General features: G+C 34.6%; 1 protein-coding gene across 11 annotated transcripts in view; it reads left to right on the forward strand.

Moving 5' to 3' along the window:
* LOC123550511 (1-phosphatidylinositol 4,5-bisphosphate phosphodiesterase gamma-1-like) overlaps window positions 1–25,772 on the forward strand; it is a 139,773-nt gene that overhangs the window by 76,959 nt on the left and 37,042 nt on the right. For 7 of the 11 annotated variants that reach the window (XM_053545784.1, XM_053545790.1, XM_053545789.1 and 4 more), the window contains exons 15-25: window positions 3,114–3,295; window positions 5,023–5,192; window positions 7,887–7,941; window positions 8,498–8,643; window positions 9,286–9,408; window positions 10,127–10,304; window positions 14,367–14,444; window positions 15,852–15,926; window positions 22,394–22,497; window positions 23,679–23,824; window positions 24,600–24,751. In XM_053545784.1, the coding sequence (XP_053401759.1) occupies window positions 3,114–3,295; window positions 5,023–5,192; window positions 7,887–7,941; window positions 8,498–8,643; window positions 9,286–9,408; window positions 10,127–10,304; window positions 14,367–14,444; window positions 15,852–15,926; window positions 22,394–22,497; window positions 23,679–23,824; window positions 24,600–24,751 (1,409 nt within the window). Of the gene's footprint in view, window positions 1–3,113; window positions 3,296–5,022; window positions 5,193–7,886; window positions 7,942–8,497; window positions 8,644–9,285; window positions 9,409–10,126; window positions 10,305–14,366; window positions 14,445–15,851; window positions 15,927–16,655; window positions 16,734–22,393; window positions 22,498–23,678; window positions 23,825–24,599; window positions 24,752–25,772 lie in introns of all 11 variants that reach the window. The other 4 variants (XM_053545787.1, XM_053545791.1, XM_053545788.1 and 1 more) reach the window with 3 other exon arrangements.

Consider the following 25,772-nt stretch of genomic DNA (forward strand, 5'->3'; position numbering starts at 1 on the left):
CAACTGAGGTGAAAAAAATAGGTCAGTAGGTCAGTTCATTGAAACAATTGTGTTAAGATGCTAGAGGCCACAATTTCTGCCTGATCTTAGTGGAATTTCATCAGAAGTTTGAGTTTATAAAATCTAGGTTAGGTTTAAAACTGGGTCATCTTTTTCAAAAACTTTGTTACTTGGTCAAATAATTGAAAAAAAACTTGATTAATGTTCTACCTGATTTACGTAAAACTTTGTTAGAAAGTTTGTAATGAGTCAGATTGTTTACTAAGTTGCCTATGGTAAGAACTAAGTCAGGTGAGCAATTCAGGGCAGCCATTGTTCTCTTTCTTTGTTCAGAGCATTGTTTTGCATGTTTTAAGAATTGCTCTGCAGACAATGTAGTTGAATTAGATTTTATCTGCATCTCTGCATATCCTGCCCACTTTATATTAATTTACTAACTTTGTCTCCATTAACTATCCTTGAATTTTACAAATTCAGTTTGATATAGTTGAAACCATACATTTATACCTTATATTCATGACCTGTCATTTAAAAGTATATAAAAATATACTTCCTAGAATAGAAAAAAATAGGGGACAAAATCTTACTTAAGTCAGCAAATGTCTGTAAAACTTGTATATTTATTAAGCACTGTATTATCTAATGATTGATACATGTATACTCCACTAATGCACCATACATAAGGCTTAGCTCAGTTTAGCTTTGAATTTTAGTTGTGATGACTGATGGATGGCAGTATGTCTGAGGTCATGTGTCCTCAACCCCTGGTTCGTCTCGGGAAGTTGTGGAGAATAGGATTATACTATTAATCGATCTAGGACACTGGTCATGTTTTCAGTAATGACAGTCGGTAATTTCGTTATGATTACGTTTTGTCCTTGCATGATTTTGAGAACCTCTGTGGCCGAGTCAGTAAGGTTGCTGACTTCGAATCAGTTGCCCCTTACTGATACGGGTTCGAGTCTTGCTTTGCGCGTTGAATTCTTCATGTGAGGAGGCATCCAGCTTGCGTACCGACAGTCAGTGGTTCTTCCCAGGTGGCCGCTTGTGATTAGATAGTGCCCAAAGGGGCACCTGGGGTCTCCCCCCACCATTAGAAGCTGGAAAGTCGGCATATGAGCTATAATTGTGTAGATGTGAGGTTAAACACAACAGCAACAACAAAAAAATGATGATTTCAACATTCTACAGTTTTGACAGAAACCATTAACAATATACTATATTAAAAGTCCAAGAATTCCTAAGTAATAGATGAGAATAAGAAATTTCATTGTCATTCTGGTTCACTGCCTTAAAACACACTGTTTAAATCTGAAATTATATTGTGATAAATGGCAAAAGCCAGCAGACTCTTTAAAGCAAGTCTAATGGACTCAATTCAGTATTTTCCATTCATTGTTTGTGAAGATAGAATTCTGCTTATAAGCTATTGCTAGAGGGCCTGGGGGATATTGCACTTTCATAACCTCCCATCAACAGACTGGATCAAATCAGGTCTGCTATTATTCTGCTTGGATGCATTCTATGCTTCTTAGATGATGTAATCATTTTTATTCTGCTGCAGGGCAAATTACAGTTTTATGGTGGCAACTTTATTTCTTAATTTTTGATTGGTTGAAGTTTGAAGAACAAGATTAGAATAGTCTTAATTTTGATTGATGGTTTTGATGGAATTATGATGGAACTATGGATGCTTAGACTTGGTTTTATTATAATCGATAGAAGTTTGGAAGCAGAAGAGAGCTCTTAATTTTGGTGGGTTGGGGTCTTCACGATTAGTCTTAATTTTGATTGCTTCCTGGTGTGGTCATAATTTTGATTGGTTCCTGCAGTGGTCATAATTTTGATTGGTTCCTGCAGTGATTGGTTCCTGCAGTGATCATAATTTTTGATTGGTTCCTGGAGTGATCATAATTTTTATTGGTTCCTGGAGTGGTCATAATTTTGATTGGTTCCTGGAGTGATCATAATTTTGATTGGTTCCTGGAGTGGTCATAATTTTGATTGGTTCTTGGAGTGATCATGATTTTGATTGGTTCCTGGAGTGATCATAATTTTGATCAGTTGAAGTTTGAAAACACAGGGATGGTCTTAATTTTGATTGGTTCAAGTTTAGGTACACAATTAGTATTTATTTTGATTTCTGAATTGCATATTTGATTGGATGCCATGTGTATCTCTTTTTTGTTTTTATTAACTAAAGTAATATTTTAATATGCATCCATTGCCGTGTGAATGTTTGTTATCTTCTATAATTTTTCATTGTTAAGAGAACCACAGCATGTCAGTTGTGTGTCTTGTGGGATGTAGATAAGGCTTTTGTCACTGGAATTTCAAAACAAGGATGCTATTAACAGCTTAATCCATCATACTTAACTGGTCTTGAATAAAGCTGTTTTCTTTAAATTCTGTGACAAAAGTCATTTGTGGTTCATTTCTAACTAATTCACCCTGCCTGTTAAGATTTAAAGAGAATCTGTGAGATGAAGATGTCTTTGTAGCATTGAAGTTGTTCTTTTATGCATTTGTTTGAAGCTGATTTAAATAGGGATATTCATCAAAGTTTAGAATGAAACTTTGACCTAGATAGTTGCTACAGTTCTTGTGAGAATGTGTTTTAATAATGCAGATCTATAGAAATTTATACACTCATGATAGTTCTTGCTTTGCCAGTATTTTATGACTGGCAGCAGCATGCTGTGACATTGGTTAAAGACACTACTTTTCAAACTACAGATTTCTTTTCCTTAATAAAGAAGTTGAGATTTGAAGACAATGTCATGTGCTTATATGCTTATATTGCAAGAAGCATCTGCTGAAATTTAAAAAAATATCATTGTTTGCTAGAAGTAATGTGCAACATTTTTTTAAAACTCTGATTTATTCTTTACTTGCACAGTCATGTTGAATGTGTGTGGCAAAATTATTAGTAAATTACAAGTTTCTGAATTTTTGATACCATGGGTGCTTTTTGAAATAAATAAATGAAATCCTACATTTTTGCTGTACATTTTAAGGGTGTCCCAGCACTTGGGGAAAATATGGTATGAAATGTCAGCCTTTCTATTGTAGAATTATAGGTATGTGTATGAATGTCTGTCTGTTTATTTAAGATGCTAGAGAGGGTGACTTGAGTAACTCTGTGAAGAATGGCATACTGTACCTGGAGGATCCCATAGATCAGACCTGGACTCCACATTTCTTTGTGCTGTATTCCAATAAACTTTACTACAGTGAGGAGACAAGCCATGAAGAGGAGGAGGATACTGATGATGATAATAGTAATAATATAGAGGTAATTGTAATCATATATAAATGTTGTAGTAATGATATAGAGGTTACAGTAATGATGCAAATGTAGTAGTAATGATATAGAGGTAGTAGTAGATATATATAAAGGTAGGAGTAATGATATAGAGGTAATATTAGATATATATAAAGGTAGGAGTAATGATATAGAGGTAATATTAGATATATATAAAGGTAGGAGTAATGATATAGTGGTTACAGTAATGATGCAAATGTAGTAATAATGATATAGAGGTAATAGTAAATATATATAAAGGTAGGAGTAATGATATAGAGGTAATAGTAGATATATATAAAGGTAGTAGTAATGATATAGTGGTTACAGTAATGATGCAAATGTAGTAGTAATGATATAGAGGTAATAGTAAATATATATAAAGGTAGGAGTAATGATATAGTGGTTACAGTAATGATGCAAATGTAGTTGTAATGATATAGAGGTAGTAGTAAATATATATAAAGGTAGGAGTAATGATATAGTGGTTACAGTAATGATGCAAATGTATAGTAATGATATAATTGTAGTAAATAATATTAAAGGTAGGAGAAATGATATAGAGGTAATAGTAATATATATAAAGTAGTAGTAATGATATAGTGGTTACAGTAATGATGCAAATGTAGTGTAATGATATAGAGGTATAGTAAATATATAAAAGGTAGGAGTAATGATATAGTGGTTACAGTAATGATGCAAATGTAGTAGTAATGATATAGAGGTAGTAGTAAATATATATAAAGGTAGGAGTAATGATATAGAGGTAATATTAGATATATATAAAGGTAGGAGTAATGATATAGTGGTTACAGTAATGATGCGAATGTAGTAGTAATGATATAGAGGTAGTGGTAAATATATATAAAGGTAGGAGTAATGATATAGAGGTAATAGTAGATATATATATAAAGGTAGGAGTAATGATATAGTGGTAATATTAGATATATATAAAGGTAGGAGTAATGATATAGAGGTAATTTTAGATATATATAAAGGTAGGAGTAATGATATAGTGGTTACAGTAATGATGCAAATGTAGAAGTAATGATATAGAGGTAGTAGTAAATATATATAAAGGTAGGAGTAATGATATAGAGGTAATAGTAGATATATATAAAGGTAGTAGTAATGATATAGAGGTAATAGTAGATATATATATAAAGGTAGGAGTAATGATATAGAGGTAATAGTAGATATATATAAAGGTAGGAGTAATGATATAGAGGTAATAGTAGATATATATAAATGTAGTAGTAATGATAATAGAGGTAATAGTAGATATATATAAAGGTAGGAGTAATGATATAGAGGTAATAGTAATGGTAATGCTTGCAACAAAGTAGAGGCAGTAATAATTATTCAGAAATGTAATAGTTTAAAAGTGTTAGACTAAGTAATGTTTTAGATGTGATAGTACTGTAGAGGTGGTCTTTTAGTGAATTTTGATGGTATAAGCTGACTGGATGCATAGATTTGTCCAAAGTCACTAAGCTAAACTTAAAATTGAAAAAGGACAAACGGGGTTGGTACAGACAATAAAAATGTTTTGAATAGGAGTAAGATTTGATATATTTACATCCAAGAAGTCAGTTTTCCTAGAAAGATTTTCTTACAATTTTTATGGTTAATTGCTTTTCAAACAAAGGCACTAGCATATTTAGAGTTGAAACAGGAAGAAATTGTTTTTTAGATAGAAATTTTGGATGTGTTTGCAGGGTCAGCCACAGGAGGAACTACATTTCAGTGAGAAATGGTTCCATGGTCGTCTGCCAGGAGGTCGTACAGAGGCTGAAAATAAACTCAAAGAATATGCTCATCTTAGCAATGGAACGTTCCTTGTCAGGGACAGTGATACATTTGTTGGGGACTTCTCACTCTCATTCAGGTAAAATATAACATTTCAGTATGATACACGTACAGCTCTAACCAGACTTTTACACATTATTAACTATAACATTTCAAGATATACAACTCTAACCAGACTTACACATTATTACCTATAACATTTCAAGATATACAACTCTATCCAGACTTTTACATATTATTAACTATAACATTTCAAGATATACAACTCTAACCAGACTTACACATTAACTATAACATTTCAAAATATACAACTCTAACCAGACTTACACATTATTAACTATAACATTTCAAGATATACAACTCTAACCAGACTTACACATTATTAACTATAACAGTTCAAGATATACAACTCAACCAGACTTACACATTATTAACTATAACATTTCAAGATATACAACTCTATCCAGACTTTTACACATTATTAACTATAACATTTCAAGATATACAACTCTAACCAGACTTACACATTATTAACTATAACATTTCAAGATATACAACTCTAACCAGACTTACACATTATTAACTATAACATTTCAAGATATACAACTCTAACCAGACATACACATTATTATCCCCCGCCTATGAAATCGGGAGGGGGGTATTGAAATGGCGTTGTCCGTCCGTCAGTCCGTCAGTCAGTCCGTCCGTCCGTCCGTCCGCAGCCATTTCTCAGTAACTACTTGGTAGAATTTCATGAAACTTGAAATAAACATGAACCAACATACTGCGATGATGCCCGTCAAGTTTTTTTTTTGATTGGTCAATTTCCCTCAGAGTTATTGCCCTTGATTTAATAAAAAATGTCTGTCTGCAGCCATTTCTCAGTAACTAACAGGTAGAATTTCATCAGATTTGAAATAGACATGAACCAAGATACTGCCCTGATGCCCGTCAAGTTTTTTTTTTGATAGGTCAATTTCCCTCAGAGTTATTGCCCTTGATTTAATGAAAAATGTCCGTCTGCAGCCATTTCTCAGTAACTAGCAGGTAGAATTTCATCAAACTTGAAATAGACATGAACCAAGATACTGCTACGATGCCCTTCAAGTTTTTTTTCGATTGGTCAATTTTCCATTTAGTTATTGCCCTTTAATTGTTTAAAAATCCACAGATCTGTACATAACAAACCAACCAATTGGAAGAATTTCATTAAACTTCTTCCATTCTTTTCCATGCACATTTATTATAAACATGTGATGTTGTGTACCTACACCTGGTCACCACCTTACATTGGTCACCCCCCCCCCCCCCCCCCATTTTTTTTTTTTTTTTTTTTTTTTTTTCATTTTTCGTTTTCTACCAATATTTATAATCAACATGTAAACTGTTGTATCCTCACCCCCCCCTCCCCCACCCAAACAAACCATTCATTTTCTTTTAATTTGATTTGACTAATGAAATTATTTGCTTCTTGGTAACATTCTTAACTTTTTGCAGGATATATTTTTTTGCCGTTCCTCAACTCTGACCCTTTCGGCGGGGGATTCCAATTCATCGAACTTGCTTGTTAACTATAACATTTCAAGATATACAACTCTAACCAGACATTAACTATAACATTTCAAGATATACAACTCTAACCACACATAATTAAATATAACATTTCAAGATATACAACTCTAACCAGACTTACACATAATTAAATATAACATTTCAAGATATACAACTCTAACCAGACTTACACATTATTAAATATAACATTTCAAGATATACAGCTCTAACCAGACTTACACATTATTAACTATAACAGTTCAAGATATATAACTCAGACTTACACATTATTAACTATAACATTTCAAGATATACAACTCTAACCAGACTTACACATTATTAAATATAACATTTCAAGATATACAACTCTAACCAGACTTACACATTATTAACTATAACATTTAAATATAATACAGCTCTGACCAGACTTTTAAGTGTTATTAACTAACATGCAAAATCTTTTGTTGATAGATGACTGTCATCAAACTATTGTTAGGAGATAAATAAAAATTAAAAAAATAATCCTGACCTGAAATGTTATTATTATTTCAATGTATGATTAATACTTTAGGGAAGTGGACATCTGTTTCTGGTTCCTTTGAAGGGACAGGGGCCAAATTTTGGCTAAAAATGATTTTTTGTCGGAATTGAATTTTGGTCATATTGTGAACATTAGAACTTGAGAGTTTGTTTCTAGACTGTTTTAAAAATGTTCTATCAAGATTTTTTTTGTCTGAGATGGGAATCGAATCCCGATTGCCTCAACAATAAGAACTGTCCTACCATCTTGACTTACACAATCGAGGAATTTGTATTTAACAACTGTTTATATCAAGTTTGATAAATAAGGCAGATACTGTTCGGTACCCCGTGACAAATGCTTTTCAATTTTGAATAAGAGAATTATTAAAACACCTTATTCTCATGTGTTTCCATAACATATAATTTGTTGGTAACTAAGTTTAAAAGCCTTCATAGGAAGGAAAGAAAGCAATAATTTTCTGACATCTTAAGATTTTCTTTTTACTTTGTTGTGGTACGATCTGGAGGACTACGATCTGGAGGACTATCTCTTTAAATGCAAATAAATCTTTTAAGCCTCTAGAAAATCTGTATTAAAAATCTGATGAACATAATGGTATGTAGATATTTGCTTTCAGGTTACAAATTTTGCATATTTAATTAGATTTTAAAACATTAAAACATATATTTTGCTTTTCAGATGGCAGAACACTATAAACCATTGTAGAATCAAGTCAAAGCAAGAGCTTGGACAAGTGAGTGTTATATTTATGCATTCATTGAAAGATCTCATGAAGGGGAAACATCACTTGCAACTTGGCAGAACCTATCTAGAGGGATTTAGAATGACTTAGCAAGTGCTTTGGAGTGAAAATTTTGTTCAGAAACTTTGCTATATGATATTTCAATGCAAGACATATAGTTGAATGGTTTAGCCCCCCTACTGTAGTTTCACCTGAGGAGACTTATGGGTCAGTCTGTCAATCACTCAAAGTGGGATCCTGTGATAATTTACAAGTACAACATATATTTAAATGAAACTTGGTACATGGATAGATGGTTGTATGGAGACTAAGCACGTCTTTTCATTTTGTTGTTAATGAATCATGTGGCTAACAACACCTACAGTCTCATGCTTTAAACTGCAAAATGAGATTTCACAAGGGTTTTACAAATGTGGACATCTTAATTTGATTAACAATATAAAAAATTGACACTAAAGGAATAATTTGAGCACTGTTTGATGAAAAGTTGACATATGATGTGTACCAGAAAGAAAACTAACAATTTTGGTATTGTTGTGTGTTCCAGGTGAAGTATTATTTGATAGACAATGTGACGTTTGACAGCCTGTACAGTCTGATCATGTATTATCGGACACACCCACTCAAAGGAACCAACTTCTCCATGGTACTCAAAGAACCCGTCCCACAGCCCCAGAGTCATGAAGGAAAAGAGTAAGTCAAATATTATGAGAACTTTGAAGTTAAAGTTGAAATGAGCCGTGCCATGGGAAAACCAACATAGTGGGTTTGCGACCAGCATGGATCCAGACCAGCCTGCGCATCCGTGCAGTCTGGTCAGGATCCATGCTGTTCGCTAACGGTTTCTCTAATTGCAGTAGGCTTTAAAAGCGAACAGCATGGATCCTGACCAGACTGCGCGGATGCGCAGGCTGGTCTGGATCCATGCTGGTTGCAAACCCACTATGTTGGTTTTGTCATGGCACGGCTCAAATATTTTCAGCTCAACTTGTGAAGAATGCTTGTAGTTTATTTTAAATGACCCTAAAATCATTTCCTGGAAAAACAGGGTTTGGTGTAACATAAAGAGGCTGGATTGCGACCCAAGAAAGGTTTGGGCATGTAACCTCTGACCTGACCTTAAAAACCTTAAGGGCTAAACCATTGTTCCCCATACAATCAGAATGTTTCAGTGTTACTATGGAAGAATGGATATTATCAGTATCTGGTTTCAACTGGTATTTTGTGATAGCTTATGCCTATCGAAAAGTGATATGATCTTGGTATATACATTGATAACAATAATAGTAGTAATACATGAATATTTTAGATGTATTTAAATTCTCGGTTTTGTAGGTGGTATCATGAAAACAAAGACCGAGACCAGGCTGAAGAAATGCTGAAGCGTATACCATATGATGGTGCTTTCCTTGTCAGGCGAAGTGAAACAGATCAGTTCTCTTACGCAATCTCTTTCAGGTAAGTGTTTGAACTGACAGTGCAGAAAAAGCTAGAAAAAACAAGGTTATGAGTTCAAGCATCAGTCTGGACAGTGTTTTCAAAATTTGGTAAAGAATTTACATTTACTTGTAGTTACTGTTCAAGCTAGGTTTCATATGGATCCAGTGACAAATGCAGACATAATTTCAGTTTTCGAAATTTCATAGCTGATAGTGGCTGAAATACAATGGAAAATACCCTATCATATAAAATTTTTTTTTTTTTTTTGCATCCTTTTTTAGGAGATCTGTAATAATCATACTGCACATTTGTCACACTGTCAGGGCCTTGAATTCTTCATATGAGGAAGCGATCTAGCTGGCTTGCAGAAAGTCGATGGTTCTACTCTGGTGTCTGCTTATGATGAAATTATGTACGGAGAGGCAGCTGGGGGTCTTCACCATCAAAAGCTGGAAAGTCCCCATATGACCTATAATTGTGTAGGTGCGACGTAAAAAACCAGCAAACAAAAAAAATGTCTGAAATACTTCTTGTCTCTTCCATAACTTAACTAAAGCGAATGGTGTTGTTTAATGTTTATTTTCAGTGACTGAAAAAATTACGATAAATCTTGTTACAAAATAGTTGGATGAAACAGTAGTGGCATATGTATAAAATTTCAGTTGCATTTCATAATATGTATCATTTTAGTACCTTCCATTTCATGGTTCTTGCTCACGTAACGTTACAATTCCAGGGCGGAGGGAAAAATCAAGCACTGTCGTATTCGTCAAGAGGGTCGTTTGTTTACTATAGGCACTGCTGAGTTTGAAAGTCTTGTAGAATTAGTCCAGTATTATGAAAAATATCCACTTTACAAAAAGATGAAGCTGCGTAAAGCCGTCAGTGATTCTGTCGTCGAGAGAGAGGGTGTTGTAAGTATGGCTGTGTTTTCAGTTTCATGTAATTATTCAGAATTTTTGTGTGGATGAATTATTTATTCTTAAGAAATTAATGTTTGGCTTTTATCATTCATATTCAAAGTAAAAACTTTTCTTTAAAGTTTCAGTATGAGAAAGAATCTATTTTTAAATTAGAGGTAGTTTATGTTGTGATTATTTGTCACCTTGGTGCAAAAAGTGGATAAATGTATTGAAATCATGAAGCAGTTTAGCAATTTCTGCATCGAGATGATGATATGATGTCTTTATTGTTATATTAACCAGAGTGTGAACTGCATGATTTCATTTAGAAAATACGCTGAAATGATCACACCATAGCATCATTTTTGTCATAATCGCCTTAGTGCAGAAAATGGGTAAGTGCAATAGCACAACGAAACATTTACCCACTTTTTGCATTTTGTGACAATATGTGAAAACTCTGTAAAGAGAAATTTGAGAAATGCAAAGGCTTGATTTAATCTCCATCAGGGACAACATTCTGTCAGTTTGATTAAAGACGACATGTTTTTAAAAGAAATTCACCATTTTTAAGGAAATTGTTCTTCACTTGAGAAGAACCAACATTTCCTGGTCAGAAATCCAATGGTAAAAATGTTATTTTTAAAAGTAGACAGTGATAAATTTTCAAATGTGTGCATATGAAAAGTTAATGTTTCAGTGAGAATTTTTAAGGACGCTCGCTACAGTTTCGTTTTTTTTCTCAATAATAGATTTTGATGAAATGTTTTGTATTAAAAGATCATGTTATGATATATTGAAAAATGAAATAAAAATACTAGGTCACCAGCTTTGTTTCAGTTTAATTTGCCCCTAGATATGGTGCTATTTTAAACATTTTAGCTCACCTGTCACAAAGTGACAAGGTGAGCTTTTGTGATTGTGCTGTGTCCGTCGTCCGTCCCTCTGTCAGTCTGTGCGTCCGTAAACTTTTGCTTGTGACCACTCTGGAGGTCACATTTTTCATGGGATCTTTATGAAAGTTGGTCAGAATGTTCATCTTGATGATATCTAGGTCAAGTTCGAAACTGGGTCACGTGCCTTCAAAAACTAGGTCAGTAGGTCTAAAAATAGAAAAACTTTGTGACCTCTCTAGAGGCCATATATTTCACAAGATCTTCATGAAAATTGGTCAGAACATTCATCTTGATGATATCTAGGTCAAGTTCGAAACTGGGTCACGTGCCATCAAAAACTAGGTCAGTAGGTCTAAAAATAGAAAAACTGTGTGACCTCTCTAGAGGCCATATATTTCATAAGATCTTCATGAAAATTGGTCAGAACATTCACTTTGATGATATCTAGGTCAAATTTGAAAGTGGGTGACATGCCATCAAAAACTAGGTCAGTAGGTCAAATAATAGAAAAACCTTGTGACCTCTCTAAAGGCCATATTTTTCATGGGATCTGTATGAAAGTTGGTCTGAATGTTCATCTTGATGATATCTAGGTCATGTTCGAAACTGGGTCACATGTGGTCAAAAACTAGGTCAGTAGGTCTAAAAATAGAAAAACCTTGTGACCTCTCTAGAGGCCATATATTTCATGAGATCTTCATGAAAATTGGTCGGAATGTTCACCTTGATGATATCTAGGTCAGATTCGAAAGTGGGTCACGTGCCTTCAAAAACTAGGTCAGTTGGTCAAATAATATAAAAACCTTGTGACCTCTCTAGAGGCCATATTTTTCATGGGATCTGTATGAAAGTTGGTCTGAATGTTCATCTTGATGATATCTAGGTCAAGTTCGAAAGTGGGTCACGTGCCTTCAAAAACTAGGTCAGTAGGTCAAATAATAGAAAAACCTTGTGACCTCTCTAGAGGCCATACTTGTGAATGGATCTCCATAAAAATTGGTCAGAATGTTCATCTTGATGATATCTAGGTCAAGTTCGAAACAGGGTCATGTGCGGTCAAAAACTAGGTCAGTAGGTCTAAAAATAGAAAAACCTTGTGACCTCTCTAGAGGCCATACGTGTGAATGGATCTCCATAAAAATTGGTCAGAATGTTCACCTTGATGGTATCTAGGTCAAGTTCGAAACTGGGTCACGTGCCATAAAAAACTAGGTCAGTAGGTCAAATAATAAAAAAACCTTGTGACCTCTCTTGAGGCTATACTTTTCATGGGATCTGTATGAAAGTTGGTCTGAATGTTCGTCTTGATGATATCTAGGTCAAGTTCGAAACTGGGTCAAATGCGGTCAAAAACTAGGTCAGTAGGTCTAAAATTATTAAAATCTTTTGACCTCTCTAGAGGCCATATTTTTCAATGGATCTTCATGAAAATTGATCTGAATGTTCACCTTGATGATATCTAGGTCAGTTTCGAAACTGGGTCACATGCGGTCAAAAACTAGGCCAGTAGGTATAAAAATAGAAAAACATTGTGACCTCTCTAGAGGCCATATTTTTCATGAGATCTTCATGAAAATTAGTGAGAATATTCACCTTGATGATATCTAGGTAAAGTTCAAAACAGGGTCACGTACCTTCCAAAACTAGGTCAATAGGTCAAATAATAGAAAAACCTTGTGACCTCTCTAGAGACCATATTTTTCAATGGATTTTCATGAAAATTGGTCAGAATTTTTATCTTGATAATATCTAGGTCAGGTTCAAAACTGGGTCACATGAGCTCAAAAACTAGGTCACTATGTCAAATAATAGAAAAAACGACGTCATACTCAAAACTGGGTCATGTGGGAAGAGGTGAGCGATTCAGGACCATCATGGTCCTCTTGTTCAAAATTTCTGTAATTCTAAAATATATTTCAGTAAAGTACAATAATCAGCATAAATTTGATTATCTAAGTAGTTTTATAACAGAAAACCATATTAAATTTTATTTGAAACATGCTCAGAGAAATCAAAAGAACATGATTTTGTAAAGAAAGGAACACTTGTTCAGCAGACCCAAGGGCTATTTTTGCATATTTTTGTCAGTTTTAAGTTGGTACTTCCGCTATTTAATCGAGTTTCACATAATAGAATTTAATCAAACTCTGCACATACCTTTGGTTATGTCTACCTTATCTAAAACAAAAAGAAAATTGATAGGTCACCAAATGAGATTTCGCTTAAATCAAATTACAACGAGGTGGGGTGTGACGGGCATTTATACAACGCAGGTTGGTACGAAATACTCTTTCAGTGTTTGGGCAAATGACTTAGAAATATATATATAAAATTATCAAACGGCAGATTTCTTAATAAGCGGATTTTAAGGTGTTTCTGAAGCATTTTGATGGCATAGAACGATGAAAGTTTCCGCCTTATTTTTTTAACAAAACCTATAGTTTACTAATGTACGGTACGGGTACGGTACGGGATTAGAAACAGCTGTGACTCAATGCAGAGTTGGAGCGCTGGTATAAATAACAGACTCCAGTATATGTCGGATTGAAGCAATTTGAACTATAAGTACTTTAAATGTATATATTTTGTAACCATGGTGATACTTAGCATAACCTTTAGTCAGTATATTATACATTTTGTACATTAAATGCATGCGAACATACAATAATTTGCGAATTTTTACCACCGCGACATTAGATAATCACTTCCGGGCATGCGCAGAAGACCGCACCAACACTACAGTGAGTTACATCGATTACAAATTGGCACGGTGTTGGGGTAAATATCGACCCTTCCGGAAAAACTGTAGCGAGTGCCTTTAAGTGATCTCTATGTTTTGATTACTGTTTGATTATAAAGTAGGTCAGTTAATATAATACTGTCTGTATTTCTTCAAAATGTGAATGAATTGAATGTGCACAATGACTGGTAAAATTGTGCTGTTGTTCACCATCATCTTGATAACGTCATGCAGAATTCCTTTCAGCTAATGCTATGTTCTAATAAAATCACCTTACCAGTTACGAAAATACGTAGAATAGGAGGACTATTCTCTAATGAAGAGTCATACCACAAACTCGTCAAAAGTTGATCTAGTTCTCCTGTAGAGAGAAGACTGAGGGTGCATTTATTTGAATAGATACCATAATTATATTTGAAAGAGAAAGTTGTATTTTAGGACCCCTCAGATCAGGCACTATATGGATTGTTCGGTCAGCCGGAACATTATATAAATCCAAACGACTTTACATCAAAGGTAAACGAGAAAGGGTAAAACTTAGCATCCCCGTCACTTTGCTTGCTGCTTATGACGTTATTTTGTTGTCGCATTATTTGATTTATAGACAAGGTCAAAATGAAACAGTGTTTCCTAGATTTTCATTCCATCTTGTCGTTTTCTTACATTTTAAAGGAATTCGACTGGTTAGACAATTGTAAGTTTTACATCTTTCTTTGAAATCATAGGTATTCTTGTACATCTCATTTTCATGCTTTTTATACGCATGTAAATATTATAGCCACGAAAAAAAACTTTGGAAAAATAAAGTTCACATTCAATTAAGAGTCAAAATTTGAAAATCTGTGAATTTGTGTCAACATAAAAAAGCAGCTTTAGCCATATCTGTGAAATTTTGTATCGAAGGAATTAAATCATTTTACAAAATAAAGTAATACTCATCAAAGAGAAAAATAAGTATAAAGAGTGTAATTAACCAGACGAAGTGCAGCTCCAACCCCATAAAAGTGTTCCAACTGTATCAGCTAAAAATAAGAAATGATTTCGTTGAAAATCTAGGATCTGATTGTTTTGACCGTAGTTTGTTTATATATATTAGATGTATTATGAATTTTGTCTTTTCTAGATTCGGATGATGAAAGTTTTTCCTACGTACATTTTATTTTCCTGTTATCACAGTTATATCTCTATTGAGATATGCCATTCTCATTCACATTTTTTTGCATAGTTTTGTTCATAAGTTTCTTGAATTGCAGGACCCAATGATTAAACAAGCCTCTTTCATCAGTTTTGGAAAACCACCAACACTTGTGGAATTGGGAAAATGCACGCAGAAGTTGTTTTAATTGGGAAAAAATGAAACTTACTATCTTGTATATAAAGCTCATTTGAGATAACATTTTAATATTTGTTCAACAATATAACTGAGCCACGCCATGAGAAAACCAACATAGTGCCTTTGTGACCAGCATTGATCCAGACCAGCCTGCACATCCGCTCAGTCTGGTCAGGATCCATGCTGTTCGCTTTCAATGCCTATTGCAATTAGAGAAACTGTAAGTGAACAGCATGGATCCTGACCAGACTACGCGGATGCGCAGGCTGGTCTGGATCCATGCTGGTCACAATTGCACTATGTTGGTTTTCTCATGGCGTGGCTCAACTGTTGTTTACATAAACAAAATTAACATACAAAGTAGCAAAACCAATGTAAGACAGTAAAATCCCTAAACAATCATTTGCGAATATAAACTTCAAACTTTGCGGTGTGCAGGTCTGGGGATACAGTTTGTGTGTTTACTGTATGCCTGTAAACACCGAAAAAAGGTTTAAGGGAAGCTGTTTATTTCAGGTCCTTACGTTTTTCTTATCATTTTTTAGTTCAGTTTCTTTTGTTTTCATTTATAAAATGCATGCTTTTTGTAGGATCCAAGTACTGTTGCAGATGAGACCATATATGATTCAGGAATTTATCACCTGCCTAATGCATATACATCTAAGGTAACTATAGTAACAAGAAGTTACCCCACCCACAACTGTCACAGAATGAATGACTTCCTGTCACATGACCTATTTTTTCCCCTCACCACTTAAAAGGAAGAAAATGCTATGCTGCAAACGATTATATGACTATGTTTTAATAATTTGGTTACAACGAAACTAAATGGTAAAGTGAATAAAGGTAAAATGGGTTTGATGTGAACATAACTAAATGAAAAATGTAGGAGAAAAAATAATGTAGAAGTTTTGGAAGAATGCTTTCTTTTTTTATTGAAAATTTTCTATGTTAATTTCCTTGAAAGTTGATAATGTGTAAAAAGTGTGTAGGTTATGATTTTGGTTCAGCTGTATCTTAAAAACAAATGAGCCGTGCCATGGGAAAACCAACATAGTGGGTGTGCGACCAGCATGGATCCAGACCAGCCTGCGCATCTGCGCAGTCTGGTCAGGCTCCATGCAGTTCGCTTTTAAAGCCTATTGGAATTGGAGAAACTGTTAGCGAACAGCATGGATCCTGACCAGACTGCGCAGATGCGCAGGCTGGTCTGGATCCATGCTGGTCGCAAACCCACTATGTTGGTTTTCTCATGGCGCGGCTCAAATGTGTATTATCTTTTGCAGCAAAGTGTTTTCTCTTCCTGTCCTATAATTTCCTCTTTTGGCAGACAGTTTGTTTCTGCCTGTCATAGCAACAAGAATATAACTGTACAGAATGCTCCAATTTTCCAGGCCCCGAGCACTAATGGAAATGAAGCAGTCACTTATGATAAGACAATTTACTTTCAACCAAATTTATTCACATCTAAGGTAAAATACGGTATATGCACTTATAAAACACCACTTATAGAAAATAATAAATCTTGTTATTCTATACCTATTTTTCTCCTATAATCAACGATTTGCAATCGTACTGCGTGATTGCACATAATGTTCCCATATCGGAGGCAGTATATTCGATATTGGACAATGCAGCTTTCATTGTTATGAATTTGGGTGCTAATTATGCAATAAACTTTATTCTACGTAAAATTGGATGTCAATAAATGATTAATGCTTTGTTTTTAGTGTTGAAGACAGTTCGATCACATGGTGTGTAGATGAAATTGTGCCCATCTGTAGTTTTAGAGAGAAAAATAAGTGTAGAATAAGATTACTTAACATTTTACGATACAGTACATGATATATTTGGATCAGTACCCATCAGAAAAACATAACTGGACTTGCCTTTTGGCTCATCCAGTATGATTTGTCAGCTAGGTACGTGTCCAAATATATCACTATATTGTACAAGATAATCTTAAATGACCTAACATTATTTGCTTAAAACAAAACGTTTCTATCTTTCCATTCTAAATTGATGATTTATGTTGTCACAAAGTCGTACAGCTTTCAATAATATGAAGGGAGAAACAAGTACTTATTTTTTTTAGGGCATGTATAGTTTATTTAGAATGGAAAAATATATTATAAATTTTGATACGACTTATGACTCATTTTTTTGTGCTTCCCTCCACCCCAACTTTAACTTTGATTTGCTTTTGTCTGTATGTCTGTCCATCCATCTGAATTTGTGTTTATTTCAAAAAGTATTTGACAGAGTCATCAAACCTCATAGGATTGTTAATCAGCATGTTAAGTTGTGGGTCTTGGGTTACATTTGGGATAACACTCGGCAAGACAAGAGTCGCTGCCCTTGATTTAGTAAAAAATATGCATAAAAGGGCCGAAAAATTTGTGTGGCATGCATCTCCAAAAGTATTTGACCTGGAGTCATTACACAAATATTTTTTAGCATGTGAAGTTTCACACCTGGGGTTTTGTTGAGGATAATAGCCAGCCTAGAGTTATGGCCCTTTACTTTGTCAATAGAATTTTTATTTAGCATGTGAAGTTGTTCATCTTGGATTTTGTTAGGGTTTTCAATCTGGAAGACATGAGTTAGGGCTATTGACTAAGTAAAAAATAAGCATTTAGGGCATAATAGCTTGTGTCTCACATATCTCAAAAAAGTATTTGATCTGGAGTTATAAAACTTTTAAAGGAATGTTACATTCAGCATATGAAGTTGTACACCTTGGGTTTATTTGGGATTTAAACCCTCCTACGCCCCCTTCCACTTTCAGTGATTTTTGAGGAGTTTTTGTAACATCCATACCCAGACACCACCCCACTGATGACTTGTGCACCCAGCCCCATGTACCGGGGTAATTTAAAAGTTTACTTTATTAAATCTTGCATTGTCAGCATGTAACTTATGACATATGATGGTACAGTGACAGAAAGTGAGGGGCACCAGGGTCCTGTGGACACATGTTTAGTTTTTGAAATTGTCAAAGTCATGTTGGAATCTTTTTTAACACGCAACTATTGATTTTAACGCACTGCAAAAATATATGGCCAACATAATTTTATTCTCCTCCTTGATGATACTGCTTAATGTTTATATGTGTAAAAATACAAGTACAGTCCGACTATCTTCACTCGAACTCGAGGGACATAATTACGAGCCATCGGTATTTTGAGCCAACTGCTGTTTCACTGTATTCATATATAATTAGGTCTAACTTTCCAGAGAAACATTTTGTGACCTTTAGATGTACTGCTTTGGGTATTAGTATGTTTTTAAGAAATGATTGAAAAACTGAAGCATTTTTATGCAGATCAGTTCAGTGAAATACATTATGAGCTATTATTTATGTACAAATTTTATGATACATGGAATGTGTTGAGCGTATATGAATACAGTTAAGTTTTGGCACTTTTTAACCCTGTGCATACCATAATTTGAAGTTTGAAAAATACTGTTCATATTTCATAATTTTATTTCATATATCTTATTTTGTGTTTGAACTGAAGGTGGTTAGCAACAATAATTTTAAAAAATTTAACCTTTTTAGATTTGACTCGCACCTGTTTTTTTGTTTGAGCCGAAAAATGGAAGTAGGATTGAAGATTTCCAGACATCCTTTGATTTTGCAATCCTAGTTGAAACTATACTAAACTATATTATTTAGGCAATTGTTTGGTCTAGAGAAGGGAGGTATTCAAGCAAGCTGAGTTCGAGAGAATGAAATTGGACTGTAGTATTATATGGTCGTGTTACTTTAATTGTCTGGTTTTGGGTATGAGAATATAATTAATAAATAAGTGTAGCTTTACATAATGTAGTTTGTATCATTTCAATTGGTCAGTTTCAGTTTGATCACTGAATTGGCTTTGATTGTTTGTAAATATATTGTTTATCAAAGGCTTGATTAAACTCTCAAATATATTTGATTTTCATGCAGTTTGTTTCCAACCTTGCATTGTATATATAAGTAGCTAGGAACCATAAGTGTTTTTTCAGACAAGCCAACAACAGTTTGAGGGTTAGACCATACATTTATATTTTTTATACCTCAGAAATTAATCGTAACAAACAAACAGTAGAAATTATATTATCTACCAGTAAAATATGTTAAGTAATAGTAAAATACATTTCTTTATTTGTCCTGTGATCAAATTTTATCTGATACCTGTTTCATTAATTACCCTGTCGTGCACTCATTCTTGTTTTCTATGCCCCCGGGCATAAAAGGATTGAACTGTCCCTTTGTCTGTCGGTCAGTACAAGATTTTGGCATTTCAAGTACAGTTCACATTAATGGCCCCCATGTAGTTTTTACTCACACTTGACAACCCTTGTTTGAAGACCTACAACTGACCTGTATATAGATGACCTTGAGCTTCATGTGACCTTCACCTTCAAACTTAAAACCTTAGTAAACAACATTTTTGGTCCTACAGCCGCATGAATGACCCAATTTAGTTCATACTCATACTCAACAAACCTTGTGGCAAGACCTACAAATTGACCTATATATAGGTGACCTTGACCGTCATATGATTTTCACCTTTAACCTTGAATCCTCAAAAAACATCTTTAGTCATACACTTGGGGCATGATTTTACGTTTTGAAAACACAGCTCCTTGTCCTTTCTTTCCATTATTTTATTTGCATGGTCATATTATTTTCATTATAATAATATTTACTCAGTTTTGCATGAAGATTGAATAATATTAGTTCACAGACTTTATTAGCAGGACTGAGTTCTTTATGTTGAACTTACAGAGTCCTGCATAATAGAGTTCCATTTAAGTGGGTGATAGGGGTTATGAGGGGTGTTGCCTTTTCCTTATTTCATGAAACTAGTGTCAGTTGTTAACCTCATCAAGACGATATGCGGTGTTCACAAACCAGGTCACTAGGTCCAAGGCCAAGGTCAGACTTTACTTTATCTGCATCAGAGCGGCATCTGGGGTTAACAGTCACCTTAAAGGTGTATGCTAGAATTCTGGCGAATTTTTTCCCAATACTAGAATTTCTTCAAACTTTAAATATTGAAGAACAATCTAAGAAACAAAAATCCGCAATAAAAATTATGGGGAAAATGCCGTTTTCAAGGGCAGATAACTCGTTTTTCAATACCTGTGACATATGATTTTTATTGCATATTTTTGTTTCTTTAGATGATTGTCCTATATCCAAAGTTTGAAGAAATTTTATTATTGGGGAAAATTTTGCCCATCTCATATACAGGGAATTCTACTTTACGCCTTTAAGTAACAGCTATAGTTTGAAATAAACTGTATGAGGTTGCATTTATACTAAATAATTTGATTTAAAGAAAGGCTTTATCTAAAGAATACACATTTTAGTAAACTTGTCAGCAGGTGTAAAGCATTTAAGTTTCTTAGGTTGTGTATATTCACCTAAATTAAGAAGATATTGTATTAAATACATGATTGATATCTATGTTTATATTTAGCTCTATTTGTATATAATCAGATGTTATAGCTTTTAACCTTGCTACGGCTTACCCCTGTTGTATACAGACTCCACCCTTTTCAGGAATATTTCATCATTATTTTGTTTCATCTGAGACAAATATCTTCAACTGATACAAATATCTGTTATTACTAATAATGTTGTTGAAAAAAATAATGTAGTTACTATGATATCAGTAAGCAAACATTTCAAGATTTTTTTAGCTTGAAAATTTTCCTTTAAAAAAGTTCTCAGGTTAAGTAAAATTCAGTAATTTGCATCTGTTTTAAATAAAAATTTGCCATGTAAGGGTTTAATATTTCATATTTATTTACCGTATTTTCCCGTATTAAGGCCCCCCCTCTAATTAACGCACCCCCCTCCACCCGTTTTGGAGGGGAAAAAAGTCAACAAGAACGAAAAAAAAATCACCTACCTCATTTTTATAAGTCAGCATAACAAGTAATTTACAGTATGTATCCAGTGTATTAAAAAATAAACACACTTTTAAACAGTCCATGTACCGTAAATCCAAAACGTTTATACTAAGTACGGTACGTATCCAATCATCAAATAGAAAATTAAATGGTAAATCCATTTTTGATTTGTTTTTGCACCACCTGCGCACAAGCTTCCTGTCGACTTTAAACAAATTTGCGGCAAAGTGTTAACCTTTTCTTTGGCAGTTTTAATAACTTTTAATTTAAAAGCTGGCACATAAGCAGCGTGTCAAACCACTGGCATTGTGTATTGCTACCCGCATGTACTAAGGAATATATTATCGGAGTACACAGCTGTTTGGGTATGATGACGTTATGTGTAATGTCGAGAGCGTGTCACGGAATACATGAGGTACCGTATTTAAATGCATAATTTTAAGACACACTGCATTAAATTGGATGCCAAACAATTACGTTTTTGGGGAATTAAACAACACAGAAACACTTTACAGTTGGTTTGAACGATGTTTTTAAGTTTTGTAAAAAATTTCATTTTTTATTTTTTTACCTCAAATGAACGCCCCCTCTTTGGAAAATGTAACGCCCCCGGGGGCGTATATTCGGGAAAATACGGTAAGATATTAAATGTAAGCAAATCTGTTCTAAATGTTTTTTTCAATTCATAAGTTCATCAATTTTAAATGTTTTTCATAATTTTAGACTGTTTTCATAGCATTGTATTGCATCATCATTGCCTATATATATGAATGATTTTCAACCCCCATTCTTCTTTCTGTTATACCAAGACATTATGATTTCTTAAAGATATGCCCTATAATTAAGATATTAAGTTGTGCAGGCCAGAATTTTAATTGTCGTAAACTGTAAGATTTTGTTCACTATTGCTTAGAGGCCATACCATCTTCAATCTTACTTGTAGGGCATAGAAGCAATCGAGGCCTATTGTGACTTCTTGCTTTTTACCTAGCAGATAGCTTGGTTTTATTTCCTCAAAAATTTAAATGCCAGGCTCCGAACCAATCAAACTGGTTTCTATTTTCACTTTTGTTTTCGTGAAAGTTGATTAATAAGATATTTCTGTGAATATCTTACCTTCATGTCTGCTCTGTTTTGTCTAAATTAAACATTGATATGGCCTCAGTAGCTGACTGTTTTTGATCATGTGCAAGTAAAAGAATGTGCTTTGTTTTTCTGTTAGGTTCGTGTGAAAGCGTTACATGACTATCAGGCAAACAGAGACGATGAACTGTCGTTCTGCAAGGGCTCAATCATCACAAATGTGAACAAGCATGATAATGGGTGGTATGTGTTTATTTGTTACTTTTATTTCTCATGCTTGTAACCAAGCTCCATTTAAGCTTTTCTCTGACAGGGAATAAATGGAGCATTATACTCTGTATTTGAACTAAAAAAATAAAAGGAGTGTCTTATTTATTGTTTGTTTAGTGGAGTTTTAACCTTTACCCTGCTGAATTTTTAAAATGGACTGGTCCATCATTCATTTTGGGCAGTACCAATTCTTATTCAAAGGGGTGTTCACTGAAAATTAACTGACTGAATAGCGAACAGTGCAGACCATTATCAGTGCAGGCTGATCTTGGTCTGCACTGGTCACAAAGGCAAAACCACTTGCCGCCAGCAGGCTGAAGGTTATATCACAAATTGCAAAGTGATATTCCAAGTTCAGTGGAAGAGGAAGACCCAGTGTGGCCATCTAGGCATTATTTAAGTTACTTGCTACCCTTACCCTGCTAAATTTCTATAATGAACTTGTCCATCTTTCAATTTGGACAGTACCATTAAGTGTTTAAAGGGGTGCTTACCTAAAACGATACTGACTGAATGGCAGATGTGCAGGCTGATCATGATCTACACTGGTCGCAAAGTCAGGATCTATCATATTCAGCATGATAAGGGCTAAGGCATATAGCAAGTCAACTGGATAGCTCCTCATAGGAAGCTTTTTTGTTTACAATTCAACTGAACACTTGGTAAATTAACTAGGTATCAGGTACATGGAAACTAAGCTAAAATTAACCGAAAATAATGATCAATTTCTTTAACATCATACTTCCCCAAAGATATATGCTATCGCGCATTTCATGTTGTTGAATTGGATTAGGACTTTGCAGTTATCTTTATGCCATTATGGTCATGCTTTTATTCTTGCATGCACATTTGAAAATAAATATGAGCCGTGCCATGAGAAAACCAACATAGTGGGTATGCGACCAGCATGGATCCAGACCAGCCTGCGCATCCGCGCAGTCTGGTCAGGTTCCATGCTGTTCGCTTTTAAAGCCTATTGGAATTGGAGAAAATATTAGCGGACAGCATGGATCCTGACCAGACTGCGCGGATCCTGACCAGACTGGTCGCATACCCACTATGTTGGTTTTCTCATGGCACGGCTCATATGTAGAGTTCAGGTAATTTAAGAAAAAGAGATGTGACTAGCTAATGCTGCCCGATTTTTCTCACAGGTGGCGCGGAGATTACTTAGACAAGAAGCAGTTCTGGTTCCCTGCCAACTTTGTAGCCGAATTGGAGCCAGAAGATGATCCTGGAGATAACAACCCACTTGGTTCCCTGCAGAAAGGTGTTTTAGATGTACGAGGATGTATAACAGGTGAGGAAATGGTTCCTGGCTAATTCTATAGTAGAGATAGAATCATAATTTGATTCAGGAGATTCTACCTGGTTCCCTGCAGAAACTTTCCTTGTATGTACAAGGATGTATAACAGATAATGTAATGGTTCTTTGCAAATTCTGTGACTTAGATTAAACCACATTATGGTTAGAGTGGGATTTTACTCCACAATATTTGAGTAATGGCCCATGACTTAGTCAAAAACATGCATTGATTTAAAAGATCTAAAAGTTTGCCTTGCACATATCTCAAAATGTATTTGACTTGGAGTCATGAAACTTTATACATCTGTTGTTCAGCTTATGAAGTTTTATTTAGGATTTAACTCCTGTTACTCACCCCCATCTCCCAATTAAAAGTGAAACAAAATAAGTTACTGGCAGTTTCTTTTATCTTGAGTTACTTTGACTTCGTTTAATGTCCACTCTGTAACTCTTGAACTGCTTGAAGGATTTAAAAGAAACTTCACACAAATGTTCAGCAGAGCACATGTTTCGGATGGCTCGCTTCAAGGTCAAGGTCACACGTAGGGATAAAGGTCATACCTTAGGGGCTATATTGCTCCGCATTGCAGAGCTCTTTTATAGTGACAAGATTTAAAATTGTCACATGGTACTGTTTCCTATTAGCTCATTTTGAAATTCTTGACATGCATTTTTTGAAAGTTTCTCATCTCTGATGCAAATTAGAAAGAAACAAGAGAAGAGAGCATGTCACAGTAAGATGACATTGCAATGCTGTTTTCATTTCCAGAGTTATTACAAGGCAGGGGAGATAAGCCATGTTGTTTCCGAATCTTTAGCAACTCTATAACAAGTCCACTAGAGGTTGCCTGTGACTCGGAGACGGACATGAGAGATTGGATAGACAATATCAAAATGTGCGCTGAAAATCTTCAGGATCAGGTAAGTTCTGTTCTATTTAATATACCTTACATAGTAACAGGATGGATTAAGGTAGTGGACCAGCAGTGACACTCTGCAATTTGAGCCACGCCATGAGAAAACCAACATAGTGCATATGTGACCAGCATGGACCAGACCATGCTGTTCGCTAACGGCTTCTCTAATTGCAATAGGCTTTGAAAGCGAACTGCATGGATCCTGACCTGACTGCGCAGATGTGCAGGCTGATCTGGATCCATGCTGTTCGCAAATGCACTATGTTGGTTTTCTTACGGTGCGGCTCATTTCACTGTGATTGCGTATTCTTGTTAAGTTGTTAAGCAGTTCCGAATTCTTCAGACATAAATGTAGCTCAAAGCACGTATAACGTTCTGTAAGAGCTGGAAAATGCTGAAATCACATTTAGAGAATAAATAATTTGCCGATTGTCACAATGTGTCCGCTACCTTAAGATACTAACTTGTAGAACGTCAGGTTAAATTGTCTTATTTTTGCTTTGAAATTACTTTTCAAAGTACATCATTAATAATTCATGCATTAAATGAATGGATAAATTCATAAATTTCATTATACTTAAGCAGTAATATTTTATATATAATCTTTCGTCCTCTTAACAGTTAGCCATTGTGAATTTTTATTGCTATCGTAGTTGAAGGGATTTGGTATATTGTATATGAGCATGCTGTGCAAAAACCATCATTAGGACTTTGCGCAAGTGTGGATCGTGATCGTGACGGACCGCTCATCCATACTGTTTACTCATCGGTGGCATACAAGTGTGGAAAGTGATAAACAAACAGTATGGAAGCAGTATGGATGTGCACTGATCTGGATCCCTGCTGCTCGCAAAGCCCTAACGTTGGTTTTCACACAGCGGCGCTCATACAGAATCCTTATATGAGATTTATATTAGAGCTCACTCGATGTTCATATTCTGATTTAGTTTACATAGCCCTGAATGTTTCAAAGTGTTAAAAATCCTTTCAGTAGCTAAGTTTGACTTAAAATAAACACATTTAAT

Source organism: Mercenaria mercenaria, chromosome 6 (assembly GCF_021730395.1).
Source record: "Mercenaria mercenaria strain notata chromosome 6, MADL_Memer_1, whole genome shotgun sequence".
NCBI classification, from domain to species: domain Eukaryota; kingdom Metazoa; phylum Mollusca; class Bivalvia; order Venerida; family Veneridae; genus Mercenaria; species Mercenaria mercenaria.